The 11,182-nt window shown below is 35.1% G+C and overlaps 1 protein-coding gene across 1 annotated transcript in view; it reads left to right on the top strand.

Moving 5' to 3' along the window:
* Positions 1-11,182, top strand: part of LOC128231484 (WD repeat-containing protein 49-like) — a 35,806-nt gene that overhangs the window by 8,196 nt on the left and 16,428 nt on the right. Inside the window, exons 6-21 of the mRNA XM_052944368.1 lie at positions 189-284; positions 565-719; positions 902-971; positions 1,214-1,370; positions 1,567-1,654; positions 2,009-2,142; positions 4,566-4,667; positions 4,960-5,071; positions 5,681-5,701; positions 6,810-6,907; positions 7,134-7,198; positions 7,510-7,669; positions 8,162-8,197; positions 9,395-9,573; positions 9,921-10,085; positions 10,967-11,082. Coding sequence (XP_052800328.1) covers positions 189-284; positions 565-719; positions 902-971; positions 1,214-1,370; positions 1,567-1,654; positions 2,009-2,142; positions 4,566-4,667; positions 4,960-5,071; positions 5,681-5,701; positions 6,810-6,907; positions 7,134-7,198; positions 7,510-7,669; positions 8,162-8,197; positions 9,395-9,573; positions 9,921-10,085; positions 10,967-11,082 — 1,754 coding nt within the window. The remainder of the gene's footprint in view (positions 1-188; positions 285-564; positions 720-901; positions 972-1,213; positions 1,371-1,566; positions 1,655-2,008; positions 2,143-4,565; positions 4,668-4,959; positions 5,072-5,680; positions 5,702-6,809; positions 6,908-7,133; positions 7,199-7,509; positions 7,670-8,161; positions 8,198-9,394; positions 9,574-9,920; positions 10,086-10,966; positions 11,083-11,182) is intronic.

Raw genomic sequence — 11,182 nt, 5'->3', positions numbered from 1 at the left:
TGTTATAAAGCATTGAGATAACATACCTACTTGAGATATTTTATCTTTTAAAAAACATTACCAGTATTTAAGTATGGTGTAACAAGATGTTGCGAAATAGTTACAAATGTATATTAATTAGTTTAGTACATGGTTATTTGAACGATTTGTCAATTGTTGTTTCATATTGGAATGTTTTGTGTGAACAGAACGAGGGGGACGGTTATGACAACAAGTTGAGCCTAAACCGGGAACAGTTCTGTGAGGCCCTGTCCATCCTGCTCAACAAGGGATCCAAGGACGAGGTAGGGGACAACTAGGTTCTGGGGAGTATAATGTTTCGTGGATTGGGCCATCTTGCATGGGCCTGTTGAAGTTAAGTTTTGCATAACATTCAGTATTTTTTTGTCATTGAAGTGAATATTTATTTTGATTGCTTGTAGACATTTGGTTTCATTTGGTTCATGTTTGTTACAAAAACAAATTAAGGAACATAACTACAACATAAAATTCATATTTCGACATTCAATCACTGTAAAAACCTACCACTGAATCTATGCCAACATATTTCCTCTCCACATACAGTACCAGGATCTGTTTGACAAGATAGATGTGACCCGGGAGGGTTATGTGGACTGGGACAAGTTTGCCCAGCACATGCTGCTTGAGTTCTACGAGAAGGACGACCGTGTCAAGTCCACACAGGTCCCCCAGTGGAAGGATCTCCGGCACCTAAACAGGTATGTGTCAAAGACTGTATACTGGGTGCAGGCCATTGTGAGGATACATTAATATATACGCCTTTTGTAAATGCAGGGCTTTTTGCACTATTTTGGGGAGCAGAATATCACATTAACTTATACAGTTGTTTTGCTCCTTTGAGATATTGTCAACAGTAAAAGCATTTCATTTGTGTTTTCAGTCCCCACAAAGAAGCTATTCAGAGGGTATCCTTTCTTAAAAATGGCAACAGATATATATCCATTAGCAAGGTAACAGCTTCCTCTATGTTCACTAGTAATAGAACTCAACAAGCCTTTAAATGTGTGATAATCAAAAAACCAATGTTTACAAGATTCATTTTTTTTCAGTGAGTTACATAGTTATGTAAAATGAAACAAGGCTTTATAAATAGCGGACTGTCATCAAACAAATATTAAGTAAAATTTCCAGTAGTGTGTGAAGCAATGTTTTCAGTTACAGTTGTAAGCCTTTATTCCATGTGTTCATGTAGGAGGGTACAATCTCCAACTGGGGTTTGGATTTGAAGCTCCAGCGAGCCCTCAAGACCGGCACAGACTCATGCAAGGCCCGTGACCTCTGGGTCACATACTTTGTCATACTCCAAAATGTCAACAAAATTGCCCTCGCATTCACCAGCAAGGAAATAGGTAATAGAATTAAGGAATGCGTCTTGATATGGAGTCAATATAAAGGCATTTAAGAGAAATGACTCATTTGGTGTATTACAAAACTATTTACAAACAGTCATCAGTTTTTTCGTGTATAAATTAGTGAAAATATCAAGCGGTAAAGGAACAAAAACCTTCATTAGCATCACAATGAACTGGACTGTTTTTCTTACAGCAATCTATGACCTGAGTTCAAAGGTGGAGTTCACGTGCCAGTACAAGGTGCAGAACCTTAAGTCTACACCACTCTGCCTCGACTACTGGTAGGCACAAACATTTTGCACTTCCCCTATGTTTAAATTTTTCATACATGAACAATCATTGTATGTCTAGATATGGAATGATTATTACTAAAAGATGTTGAATATGTAAAATTTCAGATAAAATCTATCTTTTTTGAGGTTTAACATAAAATTTAAAGATATTCCTGTAGAGACTTCCGATAAAAGACTTTCAATGTCATAATGAGCACAAGAAGCTTACAGTCTTTATTTAAATAAGATAAAAAGGTATTGAATGGTTTTAATCAAGTTAAAAATGTAAATTATGTATATAGTGTGTAGAAGACAAATATTTTAGGCTAAGATCAGTCTAACTGGCTTTTGACATTTTTACAGGTCGAACCCCATGAATCCAAATGAAGCCATCCTGGTGTTTGGTGATGTAGGTGGCTATGTGAATGCTCTGTTCTTCAACTCGGCCCAGATTGCCTTGTTTGAGCGCCCCCCAGCCCCTGCGGGGGAAAAACAAGGTATGACCTATCACACCTATTTGTATGCGCTCTGCTAATTTGGACACTAAAGCAGATTTAACTGCACTCTTTCACACTGCTGCCTGGAATGGCTGTCAATAATTCCGCTACAAGATTAAAGAGTTTCTCATATAACTGCTCTCTTTTTTGTCAACCTGTGTTTTTTGGTCCCAGTTTCAACTAAAGAACTAAAGTAGAGTTTTAGTTTTAGATAGAAGTGCATCCATACTTACTTGCTCAGTTAACAATTCCTACTAGATCTGCTAATTTAGACAATTTCTTAAATACCCTATTATAGAACTATATTTTCTATTTCATCGTTTTATCTAGATTAATTATTTCAACCTCTATGTAGTTCAACACTTTAGCTAGAAAAACCTTTTATGACTTTTTAAATCTCCACATGCTTTCCTGTAAGATATTGTAATACTGTAATTAATGACATGTTTTACTGAAACTTTTAGTTGCATTTCAAGGTACTTTTGATCTTTTCCCATAGTTTATATGTTGGTAGTCCTGCTTGCTTGCTGAGCTGTGTTTTTATGTTTGGGTTCCTCTGTGAAATGTGCATGTTCCCTTGTAGCCACGGTAATAGAAAAAGACTTAGTGCCAGTAGAGTTTCCATGTAGACTTTCCACTTGATTGCTGCATGTGATTGAGGCTGCCAGGTGCTCCAATAAGCTTCTAAAAATGTAAACAGAGAAAAATAAATAAAAATCTTTAGATTATCAGACCAGAACAAGAATTTTAAACCAGGAAGACAATTCATAAGTGCCATAGGGTCTGTTTTACTTTTTTACTTTTAATAAGAGCATTTTCTTTATAGAGGTTTATCTGAATGTACTCTTGTTAATAAAACCTTGGAAATAGAAAAAGGGAAACTAATGTATAGCGCGTTCTTGTTAAGGCAAAAAAAAAGGGGCCATTCTCCATCGGGGAATTATTTATTTAAGAATGCAAGTGAAAACCCTGATTGACATTTTAGATACTAAAAGTATCAAAGATGACCTGCATGTCCATCTATGCCATTGAAAATAAAGTTAAAATAATTAACCATTTTTTTTTTATTAAATTATCATTGTAGAGAATTATATTACCAGGTGTTGATACAAGTGTACATCCGCAGTTTGAGTTTTGTGGCATTTTGTTTGTTACTAATGTTTTTGCATGTGTTTTGTTTTTATCCATTTCCGCTTTAACCCTGATCCCTGATTGGTATTAACCCTTGACCTCACCTTGATTTGACCTTTGTGCACTTTGTGACCATGACCTTTTCACCTTTGAAATTCACCAGTGTGGCAAGGTATGTATTCTTCTACAATTGTATCTCTTCATTACCCACATTATACATGTATATTCAATGAACACGTACATACTTTATTTCTGCATTTTAGGCCATTATTTAAAATTGTTTGTTTGTACTTTACCGACCCTAGGTTTCAGAGGTGGGTGGGAAGGTAGGATAAATATTTTATTTTAGGGAGGGGAGGATTATCCTTGACCACATAAACATCAACTGGCCATGTATGTGTATCAGATAGCTAGTCACTCCAATTGTCTTCTGGGTGAAGGCTGTCGATTTTGTTGGAAACAATGTGTCTTTTGCCATCATTTTCTTTGATGAAAACATTAAACAAAATGTTTATGTCTAACTTTTCGCCGCCATGCTCTCCAATTAACAGGAAGTTTGCTTTCTATAATAATGAATGAACTGCAAGCACCTTTGTGAACAGGAATTAAAAGAAACCTTTTTGCAAAAAAAAATGGGTTGGCTAGATTTTTTTCAGCCGTTGTTAAAGGGCAAACAAACTCAATTTCAATTAAGGCCTTATATAAGTAGATTGTTAAAAAATAATTTAATATTAACTTTAAACATGTATATATGTATAATTATATGTTTTACCTGTATATTTTCACATTTATGACAAAAATGCATAGTTTATCATCATACAAATATTACTGTAAAATATTAAAAAAATGTTCACAAATATTGTCTGTATTCTTATTTACCATGATTATTTGGAGATCACATTCTGTTGATAAAGAGTTTTCTCATTGTAAAGAGCATTTGTACAAGGAGTTTTAGCCTTAAATGGCCTGGTGTTTTATTTTCATTTCAGTTTGGCCTGGTGTTTTATTTTCATTTCAGTTATTTTAACATGTAGTTCTTTTATGTATTTGTACAGTAACACTAACAGGTTTTACATTGGTATTTTCTATTTAAACTAGCTACATCACCGTTTCAGAGATCCACTCCAGTAATTAAAGATTAAAAGTCTGCATGCTATTAAATAATCTTACGCAATTTGTTTCATGTTAGTGACTTTCAGATTTTTATCTAAAAAAATTTAAGAATATTATTTTCTTCATCAAATTCAACTATTGCCAGATTTTAACCTGCCATTGTTTGTTTGTTTCCCCAGAGACTTGCCTGAATGTGGACATTAGCAAGATTTCGTACGGCAAATACAAGAACGTCACCCACACCAAATACCATGCACACAAGAAAGAGTGGTGCAGACAAGGTATTGTACCTCTTCTGGCAACATGGTTGGCCATAAAAGTACCAGGCTGTTTTGAGTTTCAGCTTGACTAGTATTCGAGGGAAAAATCTGTTTTATTGTCATAGCCTTGGTGATGTCATTTGTTGGCAATCTTGGTGTCATACAGAAAGAAGGTGATGTTATATTGTCAGTAACACTTGATTTCAACAGCTAATTGTCTCTAGTCCAACTAAAGATTAAAATGAAATATAAATGTTGTTTGGCAGCTAATTATTACCGAAACATTTAAGTGATAAGCATGTTCTAATTTCAGTGAAGTACTCGCAGTACCTGGAGTGCTTTATCAGCTGTGCGACGGCCAGCAACCGGTCCGTGGTGATTGGTTGGATGGAAAAACACACATCCACCAACCAGCCTGCCAAACAGTAAGTCATGAAATAGGCAAGGATGTCTAGAGGATATGTAATAGGGGTATTTAATCAGAGATCTAATCAGACACTTGTTTAAAGGAGTGATCCAAAATACTGGGAATAATTTTATGATATGGTGATGCTGCCATGACATTATAATGACTTAACCAAATACCAAGGATTTGCTTCCTACTCGTTTAAAATTACTTGCATTATTGACAATGTTCAATGTGACATTTGGCGTGCATATCTCTAAAAGATACAGGATTGAAATGAGAAGTTTTAATATCTCTATGGCATGCAACAAGTACACAATAAGCTGTGTCCCCAAACTTTTGGATCATCCCTCTTTGTGGAGCTTTAATTTTAATATGTTTTCAGTTTTAGCAAGACTTTTAGTTTGTTTTTGTTTGGAGTAAAAGAAATGTTTCTTTTAACAAAATGTTTATAATGACCTTGTTTACAAGGTGTATGTTAGTCATATGTAATATTTAATTCATGCTTTATTACCTAAAATTATGTATACATGTTTGATTTACAAATGGCAATACAACGTTCAATGAATTGCTTTAAGTTAGTGTACGAGAACTTCTGGATGTTTACAAATGCTATGATTTTTTCAAGCAACTGGAGACTTATGCAAGGGTAATTGTATAGAGACACATTATAACACATCGTAATTCTCCTATACTGTTGTACCAATACATTGTTGCTGTTGTACATATATACACTATACAAGCATTTAGTGTTGTCTGCTGCATAAACATCAGGCATATATTTGCCACTTTTGCATAGGCTGTTTCATTTTATGACTGCTGTCTAGAAAAAAGGTTTGTAAAAAATATTATTTTGAAAGTTAAGTGAAAGTTTTGAAGATCCAATTTTTAAATTAAATTAAAAAGAATCCGGTCCTAGTATAAAAAAATACCCTATCACCTTATATGTAAGTGCACACAGTATTGTTATGCTGTCATCTATAAGTGATAATTTCTAAGACTGTTTTCAAAATGTTGGCTGACAAAAGGATCAATGATGAAATTTTGATGAAATTTGTTGATGGTTAGGGTGATTATATGTCTGGTTGGAAATTGAGCCCTTTACTGTGGGTGCAATGTGCAATAGAGGGGACATTTTATTTCTGGTTATTCTGGGTACCTGTGGAACTGTTAACTGTCTATTATGAATATAATAATAAGGTTTATATTGTTACATATTAGCATAGTGCTCAGTCTGCCACATGTATTTTTTAAATTGTTAAGGAAAACATTAACATTCCAATACTACTCGTGCCTACATGACCTTGGGATCACATAATGCGCCAAACACTATAGTCTATGATATCCCTTTGTCAACCCAAAGGCAGACAGTGATTTAGAATAGATTGACATGGTTTAACATGGTTAAGGCATACTAACAAATGATTTATGCTTACCGGTATACATTATTTATCATGTGCACAGTTACAGCAGTGTTTTTTTGTATATACATGTATATATGTATGTGCTTTTGAACAAATACACATAGTTTATTTAAATGTATGTAATTGCAGCCAATTTTACTGAAAATTAAAAAAATGTAATACCCATTTGAAATTATTATTTTTGTTGTCTCAGATTTTTTTATTATTGAAGATGATATTTTATAAAATATAGTTTATGGTTAATGTTCTTACCCTTTTTACGTTGTAAATCAGTCTATGGACATCCCATTGGCTTGAAATATGAGAGTAACACCTGAAGCCTCATGTTTACAGGAGTGCTAGTTCTAAGAAGGAGATCCAGCGGATGTCTCACTTCACCATCCCGCAAGGGGTCAACGCCTTCGACTTTAGCGACCACCTCAACCTTATTGGTCAGTTGACAGTAGTACTTTCACTATTAAGTTATAATTTACAGAATGGCAGACTGTAATGCAGTAACAATGTAATAGCCATAAATCCCTATAATATATTGAGCACAATAAAAATATCTCTCTTAATTTTTAAAAATATATCTCTTAATTTTTATTGTAAAACGTATACTCCATCAGTTTGTTGTTTATTTGATTTTTATATAATTATGTATGTCTTTGTTTCCAGCCACTGCGGGTGTAAATCATCAGGTCTGCCTGTGGAATCCCTACGTGGTCTCCAAACCTAATGGCGTAAGTGAACTTTAAAATATTTCATACACCACCCTGGTTTTCAGCGCTGTGCTGTACAATGATTACAAAATTTAATGCCATTCTTGTGTGCTATCATGAAAGTTAAATTTGTAATAATAAAAGTGAAAAGGCCAATGTTCTGGATTTATTTCATTATTATTATTATTATTATTATTATTATTGTTGTTATTGTTTAATATCTTTTTCTGCTTTGTCCCATGTGCGATTTTTTACAACTATTTTATGGTATACTTCTAAACTTAAGGATTGATGACAGGAAAATGCTTTTTAAGTTTGTTCCTTCCCTGCAGATCTTGCGAGGTCACATGGCATCGGTGGTTCAGGCTCAGTTCATCAAGAGTCGCAGTCAGCTGATCAGCTTCTCCAAGGACAAGGTCCTCCGTATCTGGGACGTCCAGCTGCAGGTCTGCATACAGAGGCTTGCAGGCATGTTCCCCAAAGGGCCAGAAGGTATCATATCATATACATAACACATATGCTATTTTGAAATAGTCAGTTGTTTAATGTTTAAATATTCTGTGACTCTTCAAATGGGCACTAAACTCTGAACTGATGACTATATGACCGATGAATTTTAATTTTTGCCGAACATAGTTCTTGGCAAGTTGTAATTGGATTTGTTGGCAAGTTGTACAGGTAATTGGGTTGGCAAGATGTACAGGTAATTGGGTTGGCAAGTTGTAATTGGATTTGTTGGCAAATTGTAATTGGATTTGTTGGCAAGTTGTACAGGTAATTGGGTTGGCAAGTTGTACAGGTAATTGGGTTGGCAAGTTGTAATTGGATTTGTTGGCAAGTTGTACAGGTACTTGTTGGCAAGTTGTAATTGCACTTGTGGGATTGTTTAATAGGTGAAATGAAATCTGTTGATAACCTGTAAGTAAAACATTAATAGAAATATAACAAGTTTTATTCCATATTTTGCAATCATCTACTTTTTAGTAATAGATAGAAGAAAACGCAAACAAACTAAAACAGGTGAGATGGTATTAGTATGACACGACATTGCTTACATTCTAATGGTGCATGAATGCTTTTAGATAAAAATGAAACACTCAACAACTTACAATATTGAAACTTGCATGTCATTTCCATAGGCTGTAAGAAAACCTATGCTACATTTAAAAAAAAAACTGATTGTAGAATATTGTACTTAAATGGTAGACAACATAACAATTATTACTAATTTATTTAGCTGTATTATAAAAACAGCTTAAAACTGAATAACACAAAATATTTGGAGGTAGAAACCATTAAAATACTAGGAGAAATTTACAATTTAAAAGGGTCTCAAACCTGGATTTTGTATAAGAGGCAGACACCGATACCATAACAATGCATCAACCTCAAGAAAACAACAACATAAATTATAGCTAACTGTTAGACTTGGTATTTACTCCAGTGATGTTTTGATTCAGTATTGCATGCTTTACCTCATTAGTATTATGATTGATTAAACTTCATTCCTAATTCACTGATTGTTGAAACAATGTATACATCATAATTTGCATCTACAAACAAGCCTTATTGAATTCATTTATGTAGTTAAATGTATATTATAATAATATTATTCTTGCCTGTTTAATCTTTGATACATGTTCCCCAGTCACAACACAAACCAAAACATTCCGTTTAGCATTTTTGTGTCTGCCTATATGGGTTGTTGGCCATGTTAAACTCTGCCTATATGGGTTGTTGGCCATGTTAAACTCTACCTATATGGGTTGTTGGCCATGTTAAACTCTGCCTATATGGGTTGTTGGCCATGTTAAACTCTGCCTATATGGGTTGTTGGCCATGTTAAACTCTGCCTATATGGGTTGTTGGCCATGTTAAGCACTTAAGCTACACATTGAAGTGACTCAATGAGATCGTTTTAGATTTGATTTCATTAACAGAATGTAATTTGTTGTTTTTTTCCCAATATTTTATTGTTTAAATTCTTGTTTAATATTTTGATCACAGTTTTCTATGCTACAAATGTCGCAATACAGACACCCGATGGTCAAGGTGTATATGAGTTATCCGGTCAGTCACCAATTTAGTGGAGCACCTGATTTGCAAGAAGGGGGTTCCAGGTTTGATCTCCAGGCTTGTTGAACACTTCCTGAGCCTGTGACTTAAACAAAAGTTTTATCAGTAAAGAAACACATTTTGCCCTTCCTATTCCTGCAGTTCAAAGTTCGCTGTTCTTTGACGAGGGTAAGGATCGTCAAGGTGTTGAGCGGAGCCGGCTGTTCATCTCGTTCAATTACCAGCTTACTGTGATGGAGATGAAGGCCGAGATCAAGGATCGGATCATGTCACATGACAAACCTGTTGTCACTGCCCTCTACAACTCCGTGTATAACCAGGTCAGTGTGTGTACAGTTATTTCATATGGTGGTAGATTAAAATAATTGCAGAATGACACAAAAATGTGGTGTGCTATTTTCATTTTTAATCAATAGAAATCTTTATATGCATGGAATTGATCATGTGTCAAAATTGGCTATGCTTCTCATCTCAGTCAAATTTGTTTTATTTTTCACATTCCTGTAAAGGTTGTACCTAACTTGTTCCCACTTTTAAGCCTCCTCCTACTTTTAATTTATAGAATTGAATTCATGTCTTTTTTTTTAAATTTCAGACTTTTATTTTAAAATAGAATATCTTTTTCAGAACCATATATCATATCTAAAAATATGGTATTGATTTTCAGGTTGTAAGCCTGTGCCAGGCTGGTACAATGATCATGTGGATGGTGGACACAGGTCAGAAGGTGAAACAGTTTGCCAACCTCCATGGAAGCGCTGAGGTTACATGCCTTACACAGGACTCCACAGAGACACGACTCTTAACTGGCTCCACTGACGGAACTGTTAAGGTAAGCATTTTTAAAACAAGATTCCAAGGAGGCACGGATCTTAACTGGTTCCACCGATGGCACTATGAAGGTAACATATTTAAATTATTCATGGGCCGCGGAGGCACACAGGCTGAAACAAGATTCCAAGGAGGAACAACTCTTAATTGGCTCCAATGATGGCACGGTAAGCATATTTAAAATATCCATGGGCCATGGAGGTACACCGACTGAATCGGGAGCCAAGGAGGCACGACTTTTAATTGACTTTTCACAGATAGCACCCTTAGGGTAAGCAGTTTGCAAGCTGCAATGGCAGCCAAGAGACCGGCCTCACCCAGACTTCATGGAGACATGACTCATGACCGTCTCCAAAGACACCACTGTTAGGCTAAGCAGTTTCCTAATCTTGGCGGTCAAACCTTGGAAGTCACCAGCCTCCATTTGGTCTCATGGAGACAAAATTTACGACCTAATCCAGTCATGGCATGGTAAAAGTATGTAGTTTGCAAACCCCCATTACAGGGCGGAGGTCACATGCCTAGCATAGGTCTCAATGAATACAAGCCTCATGGCTGACTGCACAGAAGGTTGATGTCGGAAAAGTCACAACTTTAGTTATAAGTTTTTATAATTCTAATAAGTTAAATAAATAGAATGTTGATCATGAATTTCAAATGTATAGAGAAATATTACTTAATATTCTTTGAATACAGTGTTTACTAAAAAGCAAAACTCTCGTTTTTTTAAATAAGAAAGATTTCTGCTTTTATGCCTCATTTACTTAGCTATTCTCTTTTAATTTTCTCAGCAAATAAAATGAATCTTTCAAATTGTAAAGTTTGAAGTAAGCTATGACCACAAGCAATTCTGCAAATGTCTATTTCAACTGTTATATTCAGATATGGGATTTTAATGGCCACTGCTCATACATCTTGGACTGTTCCGGAGGCCAGCCAGCGGACGTGGGCCAAATTGTGAACCTTAAGAGAAGCACAGTGGTCGTTGGATGGGCCAAGTAAGCATTACAGTGTATTACCACATATACGCTTACAATGTTACAACATATATGCTTATAATGTATTACCACATATATACTTACAATGTATTACCACACA

The sequence above is a fragment of the Mya arenaria genome, chromosome 4 (assembly GCF_026914265.1).
Source record: "Mya arenaria isolate MELC-2E11 chromosome 4, ASM2691426v1".
In the NCBI taxonomy this organism is placed as follows: domain Eukaryota; kingdom Metazoa; phylum Mollusca; class Bivalvia; order Myida; family Myidae; genus Mya; species Mya arenaria.
This window is presented reverse-complemented; position numbering and strand designations above follow the sequence as displayed.